Below are 26,609 nucleotides of genomic sequence, written 5' to 3'. Positions count from 1 at the left end.
CACCTGCGTGCCCCTGCCCCTCCCCCCCCACTTCTGAGCCATCTCTTTTGCCTTCTTGGTCTAATTTCATCCCTGACCCAACTTGACTGCAGCTCTAGGAGAAGGTTCTTTCCTGACTGGCTTCCTGAGCACGGTGCCAGCTTCCGACAGGGCCCAGTGCTTGGTTGGCCCCAGCAGGTAAGCCAGGGATGGAGGGTTGCGTGCTACGCACCGGCTGCCAAGGGCTCAGTGTCCAGTGCCCATCTCTGCCTGGAGGTTGCAAAGCCCAGCTGCATCCCCAGCTGTTCACAGACCGCACCCAGCTTCTGCCAAGGGCTGTGACCAAGCAGCGCTGGAGACGTGCAGAGGCATCCACACCGGGCCCTGGTCGGGATAAGCACTTGGAGCTGAGTGGCCCAAAGTGCAGGCCTGGAGTGCAGGGCTGGCCGAGTGTCGCCGTGGGGCTCATGGACCCCTGGAGGGGACCCCAGCCCTGGAGTAAATACCCAAACCAGCAGCCCCAGTCAAGGACCCTGCCTGACGCATGTGCAGCTGTGTCTGTGCAGGAAAAGAACCAGGGCGCTGGCACCTCAGCACCACCTGAGCAGCTGTAAGAGGGAGGCGCCCACGTCTTCATCTCATGCCTGGGGGCTCTTAGGTCTTTTTGCAGCCTACACAGCCTTTGTGATAAAACTCCACAATGACAGACAAGAAAAATGAAGCAAAATAAAACCCTCCACACATGTTCCTCCTGGCAGCCTCTGCTCCTCTGGGGGAACCAGCCACACCGGCACAGAACCGGCTGTGCCAGCCACAGAGCCTCCAGTTCTCCCCACCCCCAGCTGGCCCCCCGAGAGGCCGTCCCATCCAGCCTCCACCTGCCTGTCAGGGGCGTCTCAGTTGACCGGGCCACCACCACAACCTGGCACGCCCTGCGAGGTGTCCCCAGCATCACCTTCACCGCACGCACTTCAGCCCCTCCCTGCAGCTGAGCCTTGGCCACACGGGAGGAGCGGGGGACTCGGGCCCAGATGATGCGTCTCCGCCTCTAGGCGCTGAGTAGAAGGCAGGTGGCTTCTATAATCAGGAGGAAATAACTCCCAGATAGCAAATAAACAATGCACACACACGCCAAGGTGCTGCTGAGCACAGAAAGACGGAGAGCCGCCTCCTCATCCCGAGCTTCGGCCCGAACGCGGCTCTCGTGGTCTGATGTCTCGTCCCGAGCTTCGGCCTGAACGCGGCTCTCTGATGTGGATTTATTTTTATTTTTCCTGCAGCTTTTCCTTGGGAATCCCTTTCCTCTCGCCTCTCCAGGGACTGAGGTGTCAGAGTCCTCATTTGAGGTGGAATGGGGGAGGCCATTGCTAGTTCCATATGGCCTTAGCCTTGGGAAAAGGCACTGGTGAGGTTCTGGCTCTGGGCCAGAAGGGAGGTGGAGCAGACACAGGCCACCTGTCACCAGTTATGATCAGAGAGGGACAGAGCTCCAGGCAGCTCTCGCAAGACTCCAAAGGATGGAGAGGAAGGCAGGCTGGCCGGGGACCTCGGACTCATGGAGGAACCACCCGACTCAGGCCAAGAAAGAAGCAGAGTCTGCTTCCCAGCCACATGGCTGCCACAGACGGAGGGGTCTGTCCCTCCCTCCCCATGGGAGCTGCCTCCAGGGACACTGACTGGCACCAAGCAAGCACCAGCACACCTCCTTCCCCACTGTGTACCCCCTGTACCAGCCAGCATCCTCCCAACTGTCCACCGCCCACAGCAGGAAACCTCTTCACCAACTGTCCACCGCCCACACCAGCAGACATCCCCCCAACTGCGCACCCCCTGACCAGCAGACATCCCAACTGTGCACCCCCTGGCCAGCAGACATCCCCCCAACTGTGCACCCCCTGACCAGCAGACATCCCTCCCAACTGTGCACCCCCTGACCAGCAGACATCCCCCCAACTGTGCACCCCCTGACCAGCAGACATCCCCCAACTGTGTACCCCCTGACCAGCAGACATCCCCCAACTGTGCACCCCCTGACCAGCAGACATCCCCCAAACTGTGCACCCCCTGACCAGCAGACATCCCCCCAACTGTGCACCCCCTGACCAGCAGACATCCCTCCCAACTGTGCACCCCCTGACCAGCAGACATCCCTCCCAACTGTGCACCCCCTGACCAGCAGACATCCCCCCAACTGCGCTCCCCCGACCAGCAGACATTCCCCCAACTGTGCACCCCCTGACCAGCAGACATCCCCCCAACTGTGCACCCTCTGACCAGCAGACATCCCTCCCAACTGTGTACCCCCTGACCAGCAGACATCCCTCCCAACTGTGCACCCCCTGACCAGCAGACATCCCCCCAACTGTGCACCCCCTGACCAGCAGACATCCCCCCAACTGTGCACCCCCTGACCAGCAGACATCCCTCCCAACTGTGCACCCCCTGACCAGCAGACATCCCTCCCAACTGTGCACCCCCTGACCAGCAGACATCCCCCCAACTGCGCTCCCCCGACCAGCAGACATCCCCCCAACTGTGCAACCCCTGACTAGCAGACATCCCCCCAACTGTGCACCCTCTGACCAGCAGACATCCCTCCCAACTGTGCACCCCCTGACCAGCAGACATCCCCCCAACTGCGCTCCCCTGACCAGCAGACATCCCCCCAACTGTGCAACCCCTGACCAGCAGACATCCCCCCAACTGTGCACCCTCTGACCAGCAGACATCCCTCCCAACTGTGTACCCCCTGACCAGCAGACATCCCTCCCAACTGTGCACCCCCTGACCAGCAGACATCCCCCCAACTGCGCTCCCCCGACCAGCAGACATCCCCCCAACTGTGTACCCCCTGACCAGCAGACATCCCTCCCACCTGTACACCCCCTGACCAGCAGACATTCCCCCAACTGTGCACCCCCTGACCAGCAGACATCCCCCCAACTGCGCTCCCCCGACCAGCAGATATCCCCCCAACTGTGTACCCCCTGACCAGCAGACATCCCCCCAACTGTGCACCCCCCGACCAGCAGACATCCCCCCCAACTGTGCACCCCTGCAGAGAAAGCAGAGGAGGCCCCACCTCCTGCCAACTAGAGGTAGGAGATCAAGAAAGCCTCGAATCTGCTAATGAAGACCCAGCCTGTGCCAGGGTCAGGTGTGCGGGTCTGAGAGCTGAAGATGGCGCAGAATGCAGCCTTCACACTGGGCCTGGGCAGCACCTAGTAGGCAGACCAGGGTCAGTTCACGTTCAAACCACACTCCACAAACGTTGGCCAGGACATGCCCTGTGAATACAAGCACACTAACAGTGAAAATTGAAGACTTAAATGGGAACCAGAGTCTCATAGCCTAACACTCAAAACATCAGGACACAAAATCCACAGTGACCAGGATGGGTCCACAGTGACCAGGCCACATCCACGGTGACCCAGTACACCAAGAGCAAGGAGGATCTGAACCAGAGCAGTAAAAACAATCCACAGATAAAAACAACCGCATGTCACGGAAGGAATTATTTCTCCAGGACAATAAAGCTGTTATCATTACCAGCTAGACCCAGCAATCCTGAACACTCCTGAAACAAAGACAAAGAGAGAACATCCTAGCAAAGAAACAGGAGGCACACAGAAGAACCAAAACACAATGACAGAACATTTTTTTAAAACTCTCTGATAGGGCTCAAAGCAGAATCGAGATGACAAAAAGCCAAAGATCCTGAAGATAGATCAAAAGAAACAATTCCATCTTAACATCAGAGAGAGAAAAAAAAGGTTTAAAAAATGAACAGTGCCCCAGAGACCTTGGGGACAATAACGTGAGGTCTAACACTTGTGCCACTTTATTTCCAGAAGAGGTGGAGGGGCACACGAGTGGAAGAATTGTTTGAAGACATATAGACTGAACACTTCCAAAATGTGTTAAAAGCTATAAACCTACGGGTCCAAGACGAAGAAACCCCAAACAGGACAGATCCAAAGTATTCATGCTCAGACACTTCCAAATCACATTTCTGAAAACTAAAGACAGAGAAAAACACCATTTTTTGTGTGTGTTTTGAGGCAGGGTCTTGCTCTGTTGCCCAGGCTGGACTGCGGCGGTGCGATCGTGGCTCACTGTAACCTCGAACTCCGAGGCCCAAACGATCCTCCCACCTCAACCCTCTGCGTAGCTGGGACGACAGGTGTGTGCTAACATGCCTGGATCATTTTTCAAATTTTATTCATAGAGACAGGGTCTCACTATGTTGCCCAGGCTGGTCTCGAACTCTTGGGCTCAAATAATCCTCCTGTCTCGGCCTCCCAAAGTGCTGGGATGAGGTGTGAGACACTGTGCCTGGTCAAAACATTCTTGAACACAGCTAGAGAGAAATGATGCGTTACCTACTGGAGAACATCTGGATACCTGGATCCTTCATTAGAAGCAACAGAGGCCATGAGGAAGTGGCACAAGATTTTTAAAGTGCTGAAATACTTTGTATTTCTGCCAAACCAGAATTATACATCCAGCAAAAGCATCCTTCAGCATGAGGGTGACATGGAGACATTCTCAGATTCTCAGATGAGGGAAAGCAAGCGGATCTGCAGCCATCAGACCTTCTCTGAAAGAACCGCTAACCACGATTCTTCAACAGCAAGGAGACGAGCCCAGAAGGAAACCTGAGATGCCGCAAATGAAAGAAGAGCAGGAGGACGGTGACCCTGGGTGAACATCACAGACTATTCTTCCTAAGGTTTAAAAATCATGTTTGATGGCTGAAAGCGAACGTTGTAGCCCTGTGTTTTTGGGGCTACAGTTTGACAAAATTACAGAGGTAATAGTTAAGACAACCACATCATAAAGGGGGAAGGATGAAGTGACTGAACAATGGTGAGCTGTCCACATTCCACTTAAAGTGCTGAGATGCGGCTGTCAGTAGACAAGGATAAGTTAGGTATGGATAATGTCATCGCTAGAGTAACCACTGAAAATATCACATGAAGAGACATCATGGAAACCACAGTTGATAATTATAATGGAATACTCAAAAAAGTTCAAGTAACCTAAGAGTAGACAGAAAAGCTGGGCGCAGAGGCTCACAGCTGTAGTCCCAGCTACTCAGGAGGCTGAGGGGGGAGGATCACTTGAGCCCAGGAGTTAGAGGCTGCAGGGAGCTATGACTGCACGTGTGACTAGCCACTGCACTCCAACCTAGACAAAACAGTGAGACCCCATCTCTAAATAAAAAGAGAAAATACAGTAGTGTTTAACAACAGTGGGGGGTGTGAGAACAGAAAAAAACAATAAAATGGAAGACGTAACAGAATAATTACACTAAGTATCTACAGTCTAAACACACAAAAGATAAAGATTGTCAGAAGGGATGAAGAACACATGATCCAACCGGACACCTTCTACAAGAAACTCACTTCAAAACTCACGGTGCAGGTAAGTGGAGAGTGAAGAGTCACATTACGTTACGTGTTAGACAGTGTCCCCCAAAATTCACAGTGCAGGTAAGTGGAGAGTGAAGAGTCACATTACGTGTTAGTGTCCCCCCAAATTCATGTCTACCCAGAACCGCAAAATGTGACCTTATTTGGAAACGGTTTTGCAGAGGAACTCAGATGAAGATGGGGTCACCCTAGAGTGGGGCTCACACTTTGCTGCCTCTGTGTGGCCCTCTGTGCATCCATCCACTTCTTGGACAGACATTCAATGCTGTGCACACGTCACTGTGTGAACACAGACGCAGGCTCCTGCTCCCAGCCAGCTCACACGCCAGTGCCAGAGGCAGGTGACAGGTCATGCAATGTGTTGGGGTGACAAGCACAGAGAAGAAAAAGGAAGCGGAAAGGGAGCTGAGAGTGCTGGGCGGATGGGGAGACCAGGGAGGCTGTGCTGAAACGGAGATGCAGGACACGCGGGAGCAGCCAGGCTCTTCTGAGGGCTCCAGGCAGAGAGCAGCAGGCACAGAGGCAGGAGGCAGGAGAGAGGAGCTCCCAGAATGGCAAGGGGATCTGGGGTCAAATGCTGTCCAGCAGAGATAAAGGGTCAGAGTCCTTGAGTATGTGGGACCTGGTGAGAGAGGACAGCCTGAGAGCTAACAGTGGCTCCAGAAAAAAGTACACCTCAGAACTACGAAAGAATGAATATGTTGGAGCAGGAAAAACTAAATTCCCCACACTCTAGAATGGTCTCATTATCTTTCCATGCTGAGCACAGGAGAGAGAGCACTCTCCGCTCCACCAATATCGTTTCCGGAGGTTTCACCCTGTTTCCTTTTTCCAATCAGCTGACAAAAATAGGAGGGAGATATATCACATTTCATCTTTTCACATATAGCAGAGCTTTCCTCCAGTGCTGCCCACATTGAGACACAGTTTGAAAAAATTACTGGGCTCGGGTGGGCGGGGCTCTGAGGTAGGTGGGGCCATGGATGGGCGGGGCTCCAGGGGAGGGTGGGACCATGGGTGGGCGGGGCTCCAGCACAGGGGAGGGCCATGGGCGGGTGGGTGGGGCTCCAGCACAGGGCGGGGCTGTAGGCTGGGTGGGTGGGGCCCCAGGATAAGGCAGGGCCCATGAGCTGGGTGGGTGGGGCTGCACGACAGGGCGGGGCCATGGTCTGGGTGGGTGAGGCTCCAGGATGGGGTGGGGCCATGGGCTGGGTAGGCGGGGCTCCAGAACAGAGCAGGGCTATGGGCTGGGTAGGCGGGGCTTCATGACAGGGCAGGGCCATGGGCTGGGTGGGCAGGGCCATGGGCTGGGTGGGCTAGGGCTCTGGGACTAGGTGGGGCCATGGGCTGGGTGGGCAGGGCTTCATGACAGGGAAGGGCCATGGACGGGGTGGGCAGGGCTCCAGGACAGGGCGGGGCCATGGGCTGGGAGGGCGGGGCCATGGGCTGGGAGGGCGGGGCCATGGGCTGGGAGGGCGGGGCTCCAGGACTGGGTGAGGGCTCCCAGGAGGCTCTGGGTTGGGAGAGGTGACCCACCTGTCACAGGTCCCTGCTGGAGGCTGCCCAGGATCTTCTCACCCAAGAGATGAATCAGCCGAGTCACCACCTGCGGGCAGACACAGGAGCCAAGAGCCACACGTTTTAAACCAAGAAACGCTGGGAACCAAAGACAGTGATGCTCAACAACAGCGAGACTCAGCCAATGGCGCTGGATCTGCTTTTCAAAACCTCCATGAACTGAGTTGCACGTGACTCACAAGCCACGTGCTGGGCCATGGCTGTCCAGGCCTTGCAGCCTTCTTGATGCCCAGGTAAGCCATACGGCTGCCTTTCTGGTTGCCAGGCCAGCAGGTACAAGGGGTATGTCCTCTGTGACCATGAGCCCAGGCCAGCCTCTCGCTCTCACTTCAGCGCAGGCAGACAACTCCAGGGCAAGCCACCCACGACCCTGAAGGCAGGACAAGGGCAGGCTGGCAGGCTTCTCTGGAACTGAGGGCTCATTGTGGCTGTTGCTTCTGGGTGCCAAGCCTGCTTCAGGGCACGGTTGGGGACATTTGTCCTGACTGGACCAAACGGTCCCCACACCAGGGGTTGCTGGTTTGCAGGGACCCTGCCCAGGGGCTGACTGTACAGCAAAGCTGGCCCCACAACAGTGGACCCACTGGCTTCACCCACACTGTCCCCCAGAAGCTGCTGGTCGGATGGAGCCCTGCAGCGGCCTCTAAAGGGTGGGCCAGGGCTCCTGCTCCGAGGCGCTCATGACAACGAGGCCCACCCTGCAGGCCAGGACAAAGATGGAGGAGTGGCCTGGCTCCCTGCTGTTCCCAGCAACTGTGGCTGCCACCCTGGAGCCTGCTGGCCCTGTGAGCTGCACTCACATGCTCCGCCAGGCTCTCCTGGTCCATAAGTGGGCAAGTACAGCAAGCGCCAGGACCTAGGATCTGCGGGCAGGAGAACCAGGATCCAGGAGCTGCGGGCAGGAGAACCAGGGCCCAAGAGCTTTGAGTGGGAGAAGCGCTACCTGAGGGGAGGCGGTGGAGGGAGGGCAGTGGTGGCCTCTCAGGGTGAGCCCCAGGGGTGGTGAGAGGCACTGGCCATAAAAGGCCCTGCAACATGCTGGGGGCCACACCTGCACCCCCTTTCCATTTTTTCTAGAATGAAAAACTTCTTGGGATCCGTGTGCTGGCTGATGAACAACTGCAGACCTGCCCTTCAGGCCCCTCCGCCAGTCCTTGCTCCACACTCTCACCTGCGCCCTGCCCTCACCTGCTCCATGACCTCATCCACTCTGCGCCTTCACCTGCTCTGCGCCCTCACCAGCTCCGCACCCTCACCTGCGCCCTGCCCTCACCTGCTCCGTGACCTCATCCACTCTGCGCCCTGCCCTCACCTGCTCCGTGACCTCATCCACTCCGCGCCCTGCCCTCACCTGCTCCGTGACCTCATCCACTCCGCGCCTTCACCTGCTCTGTGCCCTCACCTGCTCCATGCCCTCACCTGCTCTGTGCCCTCACCCGCTCCGCCCTCACCTGTTCCATGCCCTCATTCGCTCCACACCCTCATCCGCTCCGCATCCTCACCCGCGCCATGCTCACCTGTGGGTACCTGCGCTTGATGGAGGTGAGGGCTCCTGCCGGCAGCTTGGCCAATTCTGAGTCCCGAACGGCATGCACCGTGGTTGCCCGGGCCTGGTGGGTCAGTGTCTCCACCTGAGGAGAGGAGCCGGCTGCTGGGGCCGCGGGCTTGGGAGGGCCGAGCCAGCTGGGCCTGTCCCTGACAGCCTCCGGTGCCTGCCAGAGCCACACATGACACCCCATCCACACCGCAAGGCGGAGGCAGTCAGTGAGTGCTGGCGGGTGACGTGCTGTCAGAACCACTGGAACATGCCAGAAGCCAAAGGTGCCCCCTAGCAACCCAGGCAAATCGCAGACACAGGCATCGGACACCACAGGCTGGAACAAGGGCAGCCTCAGCTCTCCCGAAGAAATAAATGCCTTTGGAGAACACCTCTTTTTTTTTTTTTTGGAGACAGAGTCTCGCTGTGTCGCCCTGGCTGGAGTGCAGTGGCGCGATCTCGGCTCACTGCAAGCTCCACCTCCTGGGTTCACGCCATTCTTCTGCCTCAGCCTCCCGAGTAGCTGTGACCACAGATGCCCACCACCACGCCCGGCTAGTTTTTTTGTATTTTTAGTAGAGACGGGGTTTCACCATGTTAGCCAGGATGGTCTCGATCTCCTGACCTTGTGGTCCGCCGCCTCGGCCTCCCAAAGTGCTGGGATTACAGGCGTGAGCTGCCGCGCCCAGCCTGGAGAACACCTCTTTTTAAGATGTGTCCCTCAGCCTGCGGGAGCCCTGCCCTCTGGCACTGAGGCCTCCCTGCCGGCATCCGGCCTGGTGTGTGAGCCTTCACCCGGTGGATGGAGCTGGAACCGCCAGGCTGCACATAAAGCCAAGCAGAGGCCCAGGGCCTGCTGAGCCATCGGAGCGCGGGACTCTGATGGGAAGACCTTCGGCCCTGGCAGAGCTGAGGCGAGGCGGTGCTGGAGCACACTGACACAGAGTTCCCATCAGCCCCGGGCAAAACACGGAGCAACACGGCACCTCCGACCTCAGAGGCTGCCTGAAGGCCACGCTGTCCCCAGGGGAGGGCACCTAGGCCTCCCTACACACTGGTTTTTCAGATGGAGTTTAGTTTTTTTTTTTTTTTTTTTGAGATAGAGTTTAGCTCTTCCTGCACAGGCTGGAGTGCCGCCTCCCAGGTTCAAGCGATTCTCCTGCCTCAGCCTCCCGAGTAGCTGGGATTACAGGCACCCGCCACCACACCCAGCTAATTTTGTATTTTTAATAGAGACGGGGTTTCTTCATGTTGGTCAGGCTGGTCTCGAACTCCCAACCTCAGGTGGTCCACCCACCTTGGCCTCCCAAAGTGCTGGGATTACAGGCGTGAGCCACCACACCTGGCCACACTGGTTTAAAACTTAACACAGTCTGGGAGCGGTGGCTCACGTCTGTAATCCTAATACTTTCAGAGGCTGAAGTGAGTGAATCACCTGCGGTCGGGAGTTCGAGACCAGCCTGACCAACATGGAGAAACCTCATCTCTACTAAAAATACAAAATTAGCCGGGCGTGGTGGCGCACGCCTTTAATCCCAGCTACTCCGGAGGCTGAGGCAGGAGAATCTCTTGAACTCAGGAGGCGGAGGTTGCAGTGAGTTGAGATCGCGCCATTGCACTCCAGCCTCGGCAACGAGTGAAATTCCGTCTCAAAAAACAAAACAAAACAAAACAAAACAAAAACACAAATCGGCAGAAGCCCCAGGCCGTGGCACCTTGGAGCTGGGCAGCCCCCCACTCGCTCAGGATGCAGGGGCCTGCTGTGAGACCCAGACCAGCTGTAGTTGCTCCTGTGGAACCCCAGACCAAAGGCAGCTCCTGCTGCTACCAGCCCTCAAGAGACACCCAAGGCATCTGGGCCAGTGCGCCCAGATGCCAGGATAGGTGCCTGGGAGCCCTCCACAGAGGCAGAGCCTGGGGATCACAGCAAAGCAGCCGCGGGGAGTCCCCCCAATGGAGGCAGAGCCTGGTGCTCACAGCAAAGCGGCCACGGGGAGTCCCCCCAATGGAGGCAGAGCCTGGGACTCACAGCAAAGCGGCCGCGGGGAGCCCCCCACAGAGGCAGAGCCCGGGGCTCACAGCAAAGCGGCCGCGGGGCATCACTACTACCATCCACTCCCGGGGCTTTTGCTCCCGAGTAACTGGCCAGGCCACACCCAGGCCAGAACCCAGGATGCTCTGGGAGAGATGCAGAGGTGGGGCAGGCAGGAGCAGGGCCCAGCACCTACCACGCCGACGAGGTCTCCTCGGCCGTACTCCCCGGCCAGGCGCTTCTTCCCGTCATCCTTCCGGATCACAGAGCGCAGCCGGCCGCTGAGCATGATGTACGTGCAGTCGGACTTGTCCCCCTGCCTGCGGGAGACACAGAGGCCCTGCAGCCCTGCGCCCCCAGCCTCAGCCTCCACACCCAGCTTCCCAATGCCAGACAGACTCAGGATGGAGAAAAAGAAAACGCAGGCTTCTCACTATCTTATTTTTGTTTTGGAAAACATATTTTTTATTTTAAAATATTTATGTTAACAGGCCTGGGTTGTTTTAAATGAGTATTCTAAAATTGTCTTGGTTTTAATTATTATTATTATTTTTTGAGACGGAGTCTCGCTCTGTCGCCCAGGCTGAAGTGCAGTGGCACGACCTCGGCTCACTGCAACCTCCACCTCCCAGGTTCATGCGATTCTCCTGCCTCAGCCTCCCAGGTAGCTGGGATTATAGGCGCACACCACCACGCCCAGCTAATTTTTGTATTTTTAACAGAGACAGGGTTTCACGCATGTTGGCAAGGCTGGTCTCGAACTCCTGACCTTGTGATCCACCCACCTTGGCCTCCCAAAGTGCGGGGATGACACGCGTGAGCCACCGCGCCCAGCTAATGGGGCCCTTTTAAAGGGACGGTGTGGACTTGAATATAATGACACGGAGAGATGCTCATGGAACATGGACTGTGTCCAAGCGTGTGTGGGTGTCATGAAATCCAGGAGGCCACGAAGCGTGTTTCCGAGCTAAGCTGGGGTGGGGCTGGGGAAATCCAGCCTTCCGTGTGTGGTTTCCACGGTAACTTCCGTGTGTGGTTTCCACGGTAACCGCGCTCTGCCCATCCCCAGCTCCTGCATGCCAGGGCAGCATGGATGCGGAGTGTGTGGCACCCACGGCCTCACCTGTATATTGCTCGCCCGGCCTCCACCTCCACCCAGTCCAGGGCAAAGTCGATTTGCCGCACGAAGGACGACATCCTCTTCACCACAGTGTGCGCCACACCCAGGACGACGGTCGGCTGCTTCCGCATGATTCTGCCGGGCAGCCCAGAGTCAATCCTGCCCCATCCCTCCAACCCTACCCTTCGCCCAGGGCCGCAGTGCTCGGGAATGGATGGGACCCACAACCCCCGCCTCACCCTGAAAGTAGAGAGACCACTGGCGGGGGCTGGGACCGGGCACGCACCAGTCAGCTGCCTGCCCCACGGCACAGCACTGCCCACCACGTGCCCAGTGGCCAGCAGCTGTTGGGGAGCCCAGAGAGCCCCCTCCTGGCAGGCCTGCGAGTGCCCCTGGGGCACGGGCCCTGTGTCAGGCTGCGGTCCTGGCAGGGGACTGCACATGCCGTCAGGAGCTGCATAATGCACACTTGGGCCGTGGGTGTGGCTGGCAGTGAGTGCCGTGAAGGGCACCAGCAGGCAAAGGCAGAGGCTGAGAGACCCATGGGGCCTGGATAGCACAGGGTCTCTCCTGGGTGGGTGGAGGGTGGCTGGGGCCTCTGACCCGGGGAACACTGTTCTCTCCCCGGTGGTCGTGTGTGGACAGACTGTGGAGGGTGAGGGCTGCAGCAGGGACGTGCCCAGGGGCTCTGGGCGGTGGCGAGGTGGGACGTGGGGCAACCTGCACCAGGTGTGAGAGTGATGCCGGGCGACTCCAGGCCCAGCCTGAGCCACAGGCAGGTGGAGCTGCCATTTCCTCAGAAGGCAAAAGCAGGAGGAAGAGCAAACGTGGAATCAGGATCTGCTTTGCACAGGAGGTGGGGGAAGCTGGGGAGATGGCAAGACAGTGGCTGGGTGAGGGCGTGAAGGGCGTGAGCGTGGCACTTAGAGCCCTGGGGGTGGAGGAGGAGCCCTGGGATGCTGGCTGGGGTGATGGCTGCAAGGCACACCATGCACGGACACACAGGCAGACACACAGACACACACAGACACACGGAGACAGAGACACACGCAGACGCACGGACACACGGAGACACACGGACACACGCAGACACACACACGCAGACATATGGAGACACACACAGACACATGCAGACACAGGCAGACAGAGACACACACAGACACACAGACACACACAGACACAAGGAGACACACATGGACACATGCAGACACAGAGACAGACACACGGACACATGCAGACACATGGAGACACACACGCAGACACACAGAGACACACGCAGACACACGGACACACAGCACGGGGGGACTGAGCTGCATTAAGGCTAAGGGCCCTGAGCTCTGCCCTGGGTGGTTCCTGTCCCTGCTCTTCGCCATCCATCCTGATCTCCCTGGCACTGACGTGGAGCAGCTGGGGATGCTCAGGAGGGAGATGGGTGCAGCTCTACCCAGGGTCCCCTGCTGGTGGAGGGACCGGGACTTGGAGCCTCAGTCTCCCCATCAGCACACTGCAGTGTCAGGGCACCTGGCATCGGGACCCGGCTGGAGCCACTCAGGCCAGGCCTGGAAGACAGAGGCCATGCAGAAAGCCCTTCCCAACTGGGCCAGGGCCCCGCTGCCCCCACCCCTGCCCCTTGCCCAGCTCGGGGTCCCCAGGCTGAAGCAGCAACGGCGCGGTGCCATTTGCTGGATTACAGGCGTGAGCCGCTGCACCCAGCCGACCTGTTTTCTTCAGCTGCTGTGCTTCCACTGACCTTCAGGCTTCTGACCTCTCCTCCTGCCCAACCACTCAGGCAGAAGAGCTCTGAGACCACAGCAGACATCTGGCCTATGGGGGTGCGGAGGACTTCCAGAAAACACACACAGAACGGCTCAAGCCGCCAGAGGCGAGAGCTGGGGTTAAACTGAACCCCAGGCTCCAGGAGATTCTGGACCTGACAGAGCAGAATGCCCAGCGCCGTGGATGCGAAGACGTGGCGGCTCTGCCAGGCAGCCACAGGCGGGCCGAGGGCAGCTCTGGGCCTGGAGGGGCCGAATCTGAGACTCACGGGCTGGGGTCAAGTGGACAGACGTCTTCCAGCCCAGAGCCTGGAAGGCGACACGGGCACATTCTGCCCCAAGAAGGGACACACGTCAGTGGGGCTCCTCCCCTGAGCCAGAGTCGCGTCCTCACCCACTGCCTTGCCCTTCCACCTCCGCATCACCGGCTCCCGACACATCAGCCCAGGCTGCAGAGGTGGGACGGCTCACGGCCCCTGAAGCCCGGCCCTGCCCCAACGTGGGCCTTGCTGAGCCAAGCTGCGGAGCCCCAGAACTGACCAGTGATAAATGGACACGGCTGGGACCAGACCACAGAGATGGCCGTGCGAAGCTGATCGCTGCAGGCAGGTGGGGTCGGCTGACTGAGCGCTGGAGCAGGAGGCACAGACCTGGGCCCACACAGGTGCTGGGGACAAAGAGGGGAGCCCGAGCAGCAGGGAAGAGGGTGAGAGCACCAGGAAGAGGCCGGCCACACGGGGAGGGGTCTCGGGGCAGGCGGGGCTGGGGCCCGCCCTGAGGTCCTGGCCCGTGGGACTCACTCATAGAAGTGGGCCTTGGAGATGGACAGGAAGCTGCAGTCCCTGTTGGCCTTGACGGTGAAGATGAGAGGCTCCCCGGTGAGCACGGCCAGCTGGCCCACCATCTCCCCGGGGCGTGTGAGGAACAAGCAGGTGTCCTCCTGGCTGCCGATCTTCCGCTGGTACACGTGCAGCAGCCCCGAGACCACGAACAGGATGCTGGCGTCCTGACACACGAGAGGGCTCAGGAGGCGCCGCGAGTGGCCGCGGGCAGGACGGGGGCAGCTCTGGGCCCAGAGCGGACGATGCCACCAGGCTCGGCCGGGAGACCATCCGCCGACCTGATCAGCTCTGGGCATGGACTTCACTGGAAACATTTCGGTCTACGGTTTCATGATTTCACGAGCAGTCGTGGAAAATCTGGGTTCTCGAGGGCTCCGTGCAGCGAGCCGGGCCTCGGACCTGCACACCTTCTCTCCCGGCACCCGCATACTGACTGTCCCCAGCAAATGCGCATCAGCCCAGCGTTCCTGTGCACGGGGGGTCCCATGCCGCCTCGCCTGGGGCCTGGCCTCTGAGGGGTGGGCTCCTGGCCCCTCCCACACTGAGCCCCCTGCACACGCCACGCGTTTTGGTCCCACATCTGCAGATGTACCCATGAAACCACTCCAAGGCCACTTCCACTGATCTGTATCCACCGTGACCTCTTATGACCTCTTCCCAATCTGCTTGCCCGGCCCACTCTCAGGTGCGAGCGGAAGGGCCAGTGCAGCAGGGGCCAAAGGTGGACACAGCTCTCAGGGCTCAGGGCTGCCTGAGGGGAGGGGCTCTGCCATGGTGCCCAGAGGGGCAGTGGCCCGGTGCTGGGAGGTCCCCAGTCACTGGTGTCCAGTCCAGGCCCTCCTCTGGTGCTCCACTTGGCACTGGGCTATGGCATTGGGTGGTCCCAGTGCCCCCCGCCGACCCCCGCTCACCTGATCTCCCTGCCTTGACACCACCGTGCCTGCAGGAACGTGCAGAAGCGCCACCCGACCATCCAATAGAGATGAGTCCTAAAAACAGAGCAGACTTCAGGGAACACGGGCGGGAAGCATAAATGAAGGTCCAGAGAACAGAGGCTGCACTGGGCTGTTCAGGGGCAACGAGCGGTGAGGCCAGAGGCCGGGCAAGGCCCTCCTCCGAGGCTGTCCTCCAACAAGGGCCTGATGGACACTGGGCACCCTGCAGAGCCACCGATGCCAAACCAGGGCATCGGCACAGAGACAGACACCAAACAGTGGAGCAAGGGAGAAAATGCAGAAACAGACACTCATATTTTTGTGAATTTACATAAAAGAGAGAGGATGTCATTTTAGGGAGAAAGGGTGATTTCTTTATAAGTGGTGCTGGCATAGCCAGCAGTGGGATGCCTTCTCCACACCACCTACAGAATGATGCCCTCCAGGGCACGAGGACTCTGGAATCTGGGAGCTCCCAGAGGTGACCTGGGAGTGCCCAACACACTCGAACCCAGAAGGCAGAGGTTGCAGTGGACCCGGAGCCTGTGGAGAGGCCCTGGGGCAAACCAAGGGTGAGGGAGCGTCTGCGGGCACCACACCCACGAAGGTTTGAAACATCAGGTGTGTAAACCCCCAGTCCACAGTGATGATGAAATAAAAATAAGAAGCCCCACCCAGCACCTTTGGAAAATGATTGAAAAACAAACCATTAAACTTCCCAAACCCTGACGGTGAAGGGGGTGAAGGCAGTTACCCCCCAAAAGAGAAATGACATCACATGTTGCCACAAGTTTGTCAAACAGGAGGGAGAAAGAGGTGGAGGAGGATGAGAAGAATCTGAGCAGCCACGTATCCAGCTCTCAGGCAGAGGACGGCCGCTGACGGGGAGGCTGCACCGCCCCAGGGCGCGTTGTCAGCCCGAGGAGCCGTGGGAGGCTCTTCAGGAGAAGAAAGCGGCCTCCCTGAGGAAAGCAGCTGCACTAAGAAAGTCAGAGCCTTCGGGAGATGAGGGGGACGAGGGAGATGAGGGGGACACAGGGGACGCGGGGGACGCGGGGGACGAGGAGGACGAGGGGGACGCGGGGGACGCGGGGGACGCGGGGGACGAGGGGGACGCGGGGGACGAGGGGGACGCGGGGGACGAGGGGGACGAGGGGGACGAGGGGGACGAGGGGGACGCGGGGGACGCGGGGGACGCGGGGGACGAGGGGGACGAGGGGGACGAGGGGGACGAGGGGGACGCGGGGGACGAGGGGGACGCGGGGGACGAGGGGGACGAGGGGGACGAGGGGGACGCGGGGGACGAGGGGGACGCGGGGGACGAGGGGGACGAGGGGGACGAGGGGGACGCGGGGGACGAGGGGGACGAGGGGGACGCGGGGGACGAGGGGGACGAGGGGGACGCGGGGGACGAGGGGGACGCGGGGGACGCGGGGGACGAGGGGGACGAGGGGGACGAGGGGGACGCGGGGGACGAGGGGGACGAGGGGGACGCGGGGGACGCGGGGGACGAGGGGGACGCGGGGGACGAGGGGGAGGCGGGGGATGTGAGGGACGTGGGAGCCGGCCACGGTGACACGGACGAGGCCGCTGGACAGGGGGGCACTGACCGCACGGCTGAAGTCATTTGGCCGTTTTAAGGATTACTGTTAAGTATTCAGAAATGATAAGAGTATTGTGGTTAGAGATGAATCCTGAAATATCCACCAGTGACGTGCTATGATAATGGGATTTGCTTCAAGGGGGGGCACCCGGACGGTACGGAAGGGGTGCAGAGAAAACAAGGTGGTCTGTGGTGTGATCGTTACTGTGAGGGATGCTAGGTACTCACCTTCACATATTATTCCATCTATTCTATATAGTTTTGAATTTTCCCATAATTAAAAAGTTGTTTAAAGAGAGAAGACTGGCTGGATACAGTGGCTCATGCCTGTAATCCCAGAATTTTTGGAGGCCAAGGCAGGTAGATCACTAGAGGCTAGGAGTTCAAGACCAGCCTGGGAAACATGGCAAAACCCCGTCTGTACTAAAAATACAAAACTCAGCTAGGTGTGGTAGTGACCCTGTGGTTCCAACTACTCAGGAGGCTGAGGTGGGGGGATCACTTGAGCCCAGGAAGTGGAGGTTGCAGTGAACTGAGATGGCACCACTGCACTCCAGGCTGGATGACAAAGTGAGACACTGTTTCCAAAAAAGAAGAAGGAAGGAGGAGGGAGAAGGAGAAGAAAGAAAGAAGGAGAATGAGGAGGGGGAAGGAGAAGGAGGAGGGGGAAGGAGAAGGAGGAGGGGGAAGGAGAAGGAGGAGGGGGAAGGAGAAGGAGGAGGGAGAAGGAGAAGGAGGAGGGAGAAGGAGGAGGGAGAAGGAGAAGGAGAAGGAGGAGGGAGAAGGAGAAGGAGGAGGGAGAAGGAGAAGGAGGAGGGAGAAGGAGGAAGGAGAAGGAGGAGGGAGAAGGAGAAGGAGGAGGGAGAAGGAGGAAGGAGAAGGAGGAGGGAGAAGGAGAAGGAGGAAGGAGAAGGAGGAGGGAGAAGGAGAAGGAGGAGGGAGAAGGAGGAAGGAGAAGGAGGAGGGAGAAGGAGAAGGAGGAGGGAGAAGGAGAAGGGGGAGGGAGAAGGAGAAGGGGGAGGGAGAAGGAGAAGGGGAAGGAAGGAGGAGAAGGGGAAGGAAGGAGGAGAAGGGGAAGGAAGGGGAAGGGGAAGGAAGAAGAAGAAAGAAGAGAGAAGAAGAAAGAAATAGAAAGAAGAAGGGAGAAGGAAGAAGAAGGAGGAAGGAAGAAGAAGGAAGAAGGAGGAAGAAGAAAGAAGGAAGAAGGAAGAAGAAGAAGGAAGAAGAAAGAAGAAGAAGGAAGAAGAAGAAGGAAGAAGAAGGAAGAAGGAAGAAGAAGAAGGAAGAAGGAAGAAGGAAGAGGAAGAAGGAAGAAGGAAGAAGAAGAAGAAGGAAGAAGGAAGAAGGAAGAAGGAAGAAGAAAGAAGAAAGAAGGAAGAAGGAAGAAGGAAGAAGGAAGAAGGAAGAAGAAGAAGGAAGAAGAAGGAAGAAGGAAGAAGAAGAAGGAAGAAGGAAGAAGGAAGAGGAAGAAGGAAGAAGGAAGAGGAAGAAGGAAGAAGAAGAAGAAGAAGGAAGAAGGAAGAAGGAAGAAGAAGAAGGAAGAAGAAAGAAGAAGAAGGAAGAAGGAAGAAGAAGAAGGAAGAAGAAGGAAGAAGGAAGAAGAAGAAGGAAGAAGGAAGAAGAAGGAAGAAGGAAGAAGAAGAAGGAAGAAGAAAGAAGAAGAAGGAAGAAGAAGGAAGAAGAAGAAGGAAGAAGGAAGAAGAAGAAGGAAGAAGGAAGAAGAAGAAGGAAGAAGAAAGAAGAAGGAAGAAGAAGGAAGAAGAAGAAGAAGAGAAGAGGACAGAACAAGAAGGAAGAAGAAGGAAGAAGAAAGAAGAAGGAAGAAGAAGGAAGAAGGAAGAAGAAGAAGAAGAGAAGAGGACGGAAGAAGAAGGAAGAAGAAGAGGAAGAAGAGAGTTTTTTTTTCCTTTGGGACAGAGTTTCACTCTTGTTGCCCAGGCTGGAGTGTGGTGGTGCAATCTTGGCTCACTGCAACATCCACCTCCCAGGTTCAAGCAATTCTCCTGCCTCAGCCTCCCAAGTAGCTGGGATTACAGGCACGTGCCATCACGCCCAGCTAATTTTTGTATCTTTAGTAGAAACAGAGTCTCACCATGTTGGTCAGGCTGCTCTCGGACTCTTGACCTCAGGTGATCCACCTGCCTTGGCCTCCCAAAGTGCTAGGATTACAGGCATGAGCCACCACTCCTGGCCAGAAAAGCAGATTTAAGAGATAGATCAGCCCACTGCAGTGTATGGCCCTTACTCAGATCCTGATCTGTACAACAAGAAACCACTGAGAACCACTCATGACACAGTCAGGGGTCCAGGAACACGCTGGGTGGGTGAGCAATCGCAGCTTTTTAACATTTCACTTGCAGAACGACACCGTGGTGATGCCTCAGAAGGAGTCCTTAACTGTTAGAGAGGAATGATGTGAACTTATAATGTGTTGGAGATTTTTGAGACAGAAAATAATTGGGGGAGGGACTAGGAGTACAGCTGTAAAGTGATTAGCCATGATTGGTAATTACGGAATTGGGTGACCAGTGCATGGGAACTCATGACACCATCACGGCTGTCTTTTTACCTATTTAAAGCTTTCCAACAGCCGGACGCCGTGGCTCACGCCTGTAATCCCAACACTCTGGGAGGCTGAGGTGGGCAAATCATTTGAGGTCAGGAGTTCGAGACCAGCCTGGCCAACCAGGTGAAACCCCGTCTCTACTAAAAATACAAAATTTAGCCAGGCGTGGTCGTGGGCGCCTGTATCCCAGCTACTTGGGAGGCTGAGGCAGGAGAATCGCTTGAATCCAAGAGGTGGAGGTTGCAGTGAGCCGAGATCATATCACTGCACTCCAGCCTGGGCGATACTGCGAGACTCTGTCTCAAAAAAAAAAAAAAGCTTTCCATCATATGTAAGAAATTAAATCCTAGATGAACTAATGATTGAATATTAAAAATAAAAATAAATTATTAAAGTGAAGCTGGGAAAATGTCATACTACAATAATCTGACACTATTATTGCTGTATTAAATATAAACATAGATGAGAATTCTAAAGTTCAGCTTTGGGACACCCTGATGTCCCAGAAAGCTTCAGCTTTGAGTTTGAACATAAGGCGATCTCAAGCTGCTAGCTTCCCAAAGGGGACCCCACACGACAACTAAGCCTGCACTCCAACCAAAGCACCTCCTTTGCAGCCACTGTCCTCCACACCCAGAACCACTGCCTGACAGAGGCAGAGAGGAGGCCACGGGCCCTGGGTGGGACAAGGGCCAGGTGCCCGCCGGGGCCACTCACTTCCAGCTTCATCAGGGTGAGCAGGTCCTTCTTGGCAGCTCTGAAGATGGCATCTGACTTCCTGCTGGCCAGGGTCTCATCCGTGTGACTCTCTGAGTGGTGGGAGACCGTGGAAGGTATCTCTGCAACCATCACGCTTTTCCTGGACTGGAGAAGAATGGAGATACCGGCAATTCGAAGGGATGTGGTTGGGGAACATCGCACAAGGGCGTGGTCAGGTCTGAATCGCACAGTGCAGAAAGGCCGGCCGAGCCTCCTGAAGCTGCAGGTGCCACATGACACCAAAGCCGGTGGCGCCCCCAATGCACCAGCAAGCCATGGAGAGGGTGGGGCCCCAGGCGGAGGGTGAGAATGACAGCCAGGGCCTACCTTGCTGGCCACGGAGCTCCCGGGGTGCTCGTCCAAGTGCAGGAAGACCCTGGCACGGTCACATGCCATCCCCAGATCAGAAGTGGCACTGCCTGGGCCCCCTACACACAGAGGGGACACTCAGGACACGGTTCGCTAGGCCACAGACACAAACATCCGCGGTGTGGGCTGAGCACACCCTGCAGTCTAACCACACAGACCCCGGCAGCTCCCTCGAGGGAGTCGGGCCCTGAGATCCCTCCACAGCCTGCTTTCTTTTGGCATCTGCCTCAGTGGCTCTGTGACCCACCAGCTACAGGTTTTCTCCACAGCTTAAACCCACACGGTGCCTTCAACATTTCTGGGCACTGATAAAGGTAGCCCGGTCGGTGCCTACAACACGGAAGGAAAGCAGCCCTGGTCCTGAGCCAAACTCCTCAAACCTTGCCATGCGCGCCACACCCTGACGGCTCGCCGCGGGCAACCCTGGGTAGAGCCCCCTTTCTCTTGCTGTCCATCTCAGGGATGCTGCCGCCCTCTGTACGTGAGCTCCCCTAACAGGTGCCCTGGGCCGTCACGCTGGTGCTTTGGGCTTGGCTCTTTGCAGTCCCAGCCCCATTTCGGAGGTTTGCTCTTTGCAGTCCAGCCCCGTCTTGGAGGGAGGGGGTTGAGGCACCCCCTCCAAAGAGCTCCCCTGTTGCTGCTTTTGGGCGGCCTCGGGCTGAGCGGTGTGCACAGGGATGAAGCAGTGTGCACCCTTTTACGGCCTGCCCTCAGCATTACACATCACTACACACACGGCGTCTCTGACCTCTGGACCAGCTGCTGTGGATTCTGAGGAAGGGGGCACGCTTTGCACGACGGGGTCACGCACTTCCAGGCACAGATCCAGCCCTTCGTGTGCAGCTGCGCATGCGAGCGAGTCATCTGCACTGCGGTTTCCCATCCATACTGGAATTCGCAACACCCATTTCTCAGCGGAATACAGAGGAACCGCGCAGACACCAACCGCGGACACATGCCACACAGATGCCGCAGCCACATGGCGCTGCGGGAAGGAACCAGGCCCAGGAGCACAGCCATGTGTCCCTCCCTGGGAAGCTAGACACGGAGAGCCAGGAGCGCTGGGCCTTGGAAAGGGGTGCATGTCTCCGAGGCTTACGCTGAGGGTGCGCTGGTCGGGTTTCACGGAGCTGCACCCTTCAGCGCGGGGCACTGTGCTGTGTATTACTCATGCCCCCGTCAAGTCCTGCTGTTTTTTAAAAAAATCCGAACTGGAAAGCAATCTATGGCAACAAAGGTCACCAGTGCTTCCTCTGGGGCTGACCCTCTGGGCTGGGCGAGAGGAGCGCAGCCCCTTTACCTGGCTGCAGCCACACAGGGGAACACTGGGGTGTAATGACCACACCTTGTACGTCAACAAGCATGTAGCTAAATGATAAAATTTCTCACACCTGTAGTCCCAGCACTTTGGGAGGCTGAGGCAGGCAGGTCGCCTAAGGTTGGGAGTTCGAGACCAGCCTGACCAACATGGAGAAACCCTGTCTCTACTAAAAATACAAAATTAGCCAGGCGTGGTGGCGCATGCCTGTTACCCCAGGTCCTTGGGAGGCTGAGGCAGGAGAATCCCTTGAACCCAGGAGACAGAGGTTGCGGTGAGCTGAGATCGCACCATTGCACTCCAGCTTGGGTGACAAGAGCAAAACTGCGTCTCAAAATAAATAAATAAAATAAAATACGGGGGCCAGGCGTGGTGGTATGCACCTGACAAGAGCAAAACTCCGTCTCAAAATAAATAAATTAAATAAAATACGGGGGCCAGGCATGGTGGTATGCACCTGACAAGAGCAAAACTCCATCTCAAAATAAATAAATAAAATAAAATACGGGGGCCAGGCATGGTGGTATGCACCTGTGGTCCTTGCTGCTCAGGAGGCCAAGCCGGAAGGATCGCTTGAGCCCAGGAGTTTGAGGCCTGGACAACATAGTGAGAGACTGCATCTCTTAAAAATAAATACATAAATAAATGGGCCAGGTGCAGCGGCTCATGCCTGTAATCCCAGCACTTTCAGAGGCCGAGGTGGAGGCAGCGCTCGAGGCCAGGAATTCAAGACCAGCCTGGGCAACACAGCAAGACATCTCTATCTACAAAAATTTAAAAAACCAGCCAGGTGTGGGGGCCACACCTGTGGTCCCAGCTACCCATGAGGCTGAGGCGGGTGGATCACTTGAGACCTCATGGGCTGAGGCAGGTGGATCATTTGAGCCCAGGAGCTCGAGGCTGCAGTGAGTTGTGATTTCACCACTGCACCCCAGCCTGGGCCATGGAGCAAGGCCTTACCTCGAAAAAAGAAAAAGAAAAAGAAAAAGAAAAAGTGGTGGATCAACTAGATAGCCATTTAGAAAAGGATGTATCAGCCGGGCGCGGCAGCTCACGCCTGTAATCCCAGCACTTTGGGAGAACAAGGCGGGCGGATCACGAGGTCAGGAGATCGAGACCATCCTGGCTAACACGGTGAAACCCCGTCTCTACTAAAAATACAAAAAATTAGCTGGGCATGGTGGTGGGCGCCTGTAATTAACAGTTACTCGGCGGCTGAGGCAGGAGAATTGCTTGAACCCGAGAGATGGAGCTTGCAGTGAGCTGAGATCGCACTATTGCATTCCAGCCTGGGCAACAAGAGCGAGACTCTGTCTCAAAAAAAAAAAAAAGAAAAGAAAAGAAAAGGAAAAAGAAAAAAGAAAAGGATATATCTTGACCCCTACTTACTTCCTACAAAAGAATAAATTCTAGATGGATCATATGAAAGGTAAAACGTTAAATCTTACAGACAGATTTCTTAAACAGGACACAAAATATATTAACCACAAAAGAAAAATATTGATAAATTAGATCCCATTAAGTTTAAAATTTCCTATTCATCAAAAGACACCACTACGATAGTAAAAAGTGAATAGAAAATATTTTTAATATACATACTGGACAAAGGAATCATACAGAGAATATATCAAGAATTCCTATTAATAATAAGAAAATGAAAGCTAAGAGGAAAATGGGCAAAAGACAAAGAAGGCTATCCAAGGTGCTCGGCCTCACAGTTCATCAAGAAGACAGAATCAGAGCACAGGCAGGCTTCACTGCACGCCCACCAGAAGACAGAGAGCAGCACATGCTGGGCCGGAAGTGGTCACTAACCATGGGCAGCCAGTGAGCACCTGAAGTGTGGCTGGCATGAGTGAGTTTAGCTGGTACGAATGAGTTTAATTGGCATGAGTGAGTTTAGCTGGCATGAGTGAGTTTAGCTGGCATGAGTGAGTTAGCTGGCATGAGTGAGTTTAACTGGTATGAGTGAGTTTAGCGGGTACGAGTGAGTTTAGCTGGCGTGAATTTAGCTGGCATGAGTGAGTTTAGCTGGTACAAGTGAGTTTAGCTGGTGTGAGTGAGTTTAGCTGGTACGAATGAGTTTAGCTGGTACGAATGAGTTTAGCTGGTACGAGTGAGTTTAGCCGGCGTGAGTGAGTTTAGCTGGCGTGAGTTTAGCTGGCATGAGTGAGTTTAGCTGGTACGAATGAGTTTAACTGGTATGAGTGAGTTTAACTGGTGTGAGTGAGTTTAGCTGGTACGAATGAGTTTAGCTAGTATGAATGAGTTTAACAGGCGTGAATGAGTTTAGCTGGCATGAGTGAGTTTAGCTGGCATGAGTGAGTTTAGGTGTCAACAGTCACATGAGGCTTGTGGCCCATGATGCACAGCACAGGCATGGAGCAGCCACAGCAGTCGGATGAGGCTGAGGAGTAGACGCTGGTGTCTGTGGGCGGCAAGCCACCCAGGCACTGAGGCAAGAGACAGAGGACACGAGCTGTTCCAGTATAATAAAATATAAAACAAGAATAGTTATACCAGATATAGATCTTAGGTATGATTATATATGAATATCATTAATCATTAGTTGGTAGTAATTACTCTTTATCCCAATATTATAATAATCCTCGCTCTACAATCATAACCTAGGAAAAACCAGGCCATACAGAGATAGGAGCTGAGGGGACATAGTGAGGTGTGACCAGAAGACAAGAGTGCAAGCCTTCTGTTACACCAGACAGGGCCACCAGAGGGCTCCTTGGTCTAGCGGTGACGCCAGCGTCTGGGAAGACGCCCGTTACCAGGCAGATCATGGTCCAGCGGTAGCAAAAGGTGTCAAGGAACAACACCCGCTACTTAGCAGACCGGGAAAGGGAGTCTCCCTTTCCCTGGGGGAGTTTAGAGAAGACTCTGCTCCTCCACCTCTTGTGGAGGGCCTGACATCAGTCAGACCTGCCCAAAGTTATCCGGAGGCCTAACCGTCTCCCTGTGATGCTGTGCTTCAGTGGTCATGCTCCTAGTCCACCTTCATGTTCCATCCTGTACACCTGGCTCTGCCTTCTAGATAGCAGTAGTAAATTAGTGAAAATACTAATAGTCCCTGCTATGCAGAAATAATAGCGTAAGCTGTCTTTCTCTCTCTCTCCTCTCCCTCTCTTCCTCGGCTGCCAGGCAGGGAAGGGCCCCTGTCCAGTGGACACGTGACCCACGTGACCTTACCTATCATTGGAGATGACTCACACTCTTTACCCTGCCCCTTCTGCCTTGTATCCAATAAATAACAGTGCAGCCAGACATTTGGGGCCACTACCGGTCTCTGCACATTGGTGGTAGTGGTCCCCCGGGCCCAGCTGCCTTTTCTCTTATCTCTTTGTCTTGTGTCTTTATTTCTACACTCTCTCATCGCCGCACACAGGGAGAGACCCACTGACCCTGTGGGGCTGGTCCCTACAGGTGTCAGTGCCTGAAACGCCACCAGGCAGTGCCCCCGTGTGGGCGGAAAGTCACCCAGGTGCCGAGGCACGAGACTGAAGGCACAAGCTGTTCCAATATAATCAAGAAAATAGTTAGGATAAGAGAAAGTTATATTCGAAATAGGATATAGAGATGAATGTATATGGATATTATCAATCATTAGTTTTCTGTATTAACCTTTGTATGATTATTATAACCAAAGAAAAACCAGGCCACACAGAGTTAGGAGCTGAAGGGACATTGTGAGAAGCGACCAGAAGACAAGAGTGTGAGCTCTCTGTCACGCCCAGATAAGGGCCGCTTGAGGGCTCCTTGGTCTAGCGGTAGCGCCAGTGCCTGGGAAGGCACCCGTTACTTAGCGGACCTTGGCCTGGCGGTAGCGTCAGCGCCCGGGAAGGCACCCGTTACTTAGCGGACCTTGGCCTGGCGGTAGCGCCAGCGCCCGGGAAGGCACCCGTTACTTAGCGGACCTTGGCCTGGCGGTAGCGCCAGCGCCCGGGAAGGCACCCGTTACTTAGCGGACCTTGGCCTGGCGGTAGCGCCAGCGCCCGGGAAGGCACCCGTTACTTAGCGGACCTTGGCCTGGCGGTAGCGCCAGCGCCCGGGAAGGCACCCGTTACTTAGCGGACCTTGGCCTGGCGGTAGCGCCAGCGCCCGGGAAGGCACCCGTTACTTAGCGGACCTTGGCCTGGCGGTAGCGCCAGCGCCCGGGAAGGCACCCGTTACTTAGCGGACCTTCGCCTGGCGGTAGCGCCAGAGCCCGGGAAGGCACCCGTTACTTAGCGGACCTTCGCCTGGCGGTAGCGCCAGAGCCCGGGAAGGCACCCGTTACTTAGCGGACCTTGGCCTGGCGGTAGCGCCAGCGCCCGGGAAGGCACCCGTTACTTAGCGGACCTTGGCCTGGCGGTAGCATCAGAGCCCGGGAAGGCACCCGTTACTTAGCAGATGGCCTGGCGGTAGCGCCAGAGCCTGGGAAGGCACCCGTTACTTAGCAGACCTTGGTCTGGCGGTAGCGTCAGTGCCTGGGAAGGCACCCGTTACTTAGCAGACCTTCATCTAGCGGTAGCGTCAGCGCCTGGGAAGGCACCCGTTACTTAGCAGACCAGGAAAGGGAGTCTCCCTTTCCCTGGGAGAGTTAGCGAGCACTCTGCTCCACCAGTTCTTGTGGGGGACCTGACATTCCCCAGGCCTGCCCGCAGTCATCGGAGGCTTCAACGTCTCCCTGTGGTGCTTCAGTGGTCACGCTCCTTGTCCACTTTCATATTCCGCCTGTACACCTGCTGCTTCTCTTAAGTTCTTAGAAGA

At 56.4% G+C, this 26,609-nt stretch overlaps 1 protein-coding gene and 1 long non-coding RNA gene across 18 annotated transcripts in view; one reads left to right on the top strand and one right to left on the bottom strand.

Moving 5' to 3' along the window:
* Window positions 1–26,609, bottom strand: part of PNPLA7 (patatin like phospholipase domain containing 7) — a 93,555-nt gene that overhangs the window by 27,819 nt on the left and 39,127 nt on the right. For all 17 annotated transcript variants that reach the window (XM_054659270.2, XM_054659275.2, XM_063788079.1 and 14 more), the window contains 8 exons: window positions 20,489–20,589; window positions 20,120–20,266; window positions 15,210–15,287; window positions 14,257–14,462; window positions 11,685–11,816; window positions 10,758–10,881; window positions 8,510–8,623; window positions 6,951–7,020 (listed from right to left, as the gene is read on the bottom strand). In XM_054659270.2, the coding sequence (XP_054515245.1) occupies window positions 6,951–7,020; window positions 8,510–8,623; window positions 10,758–10,881; window positions 11,685–11,816; window positions 14,257–14,462; window positions 15,210–15,287; window positions 20,120–20,266; window positions 20,489–20,589 (972 nt within the window). The remainder of the gene's footprint in view (window positions 1–6,950; window positions 7,021–8,509; window positions 8,624–10,757; window positions 10,882–11,684; window positions 11,817–14,256; window positions 14,463–15,209; window positions 15,288–20,119; window positions 20,267–20,488; window positions 20,590–26,609) is intronic.
* On the top strand, window positions 4,886–8,513 carry LOC129136074 (uncharacterized). The gene is made up of 3 exons (XR_008537354.2): window positions 4,886–5,406; window positions 6,960–7,225; window positions 8,070–8,513. It is a non-coding gene; the product is annotated as an uncharacterized LOC129136074 (long non-coding RNA).

This window comes from Pan troglodytes, chromosome 11, assembly GCF_028858775.2.
Source record: "Pan troglodytes isolate AG18354 chromosome 11, NHGRI_mPanTro3-v2.0_pri, whole genome shotgun sequence".
In the NCBI taxonomy this organism is placed as follows: Eukaryota; Metazoa; Chordata; class Mammalia; order Primates; family Hominidae; genus Pan; species Pan troglodytes.
This window is presented reverse-complemented; position numbering and strand designations above follow the sequence as displayed.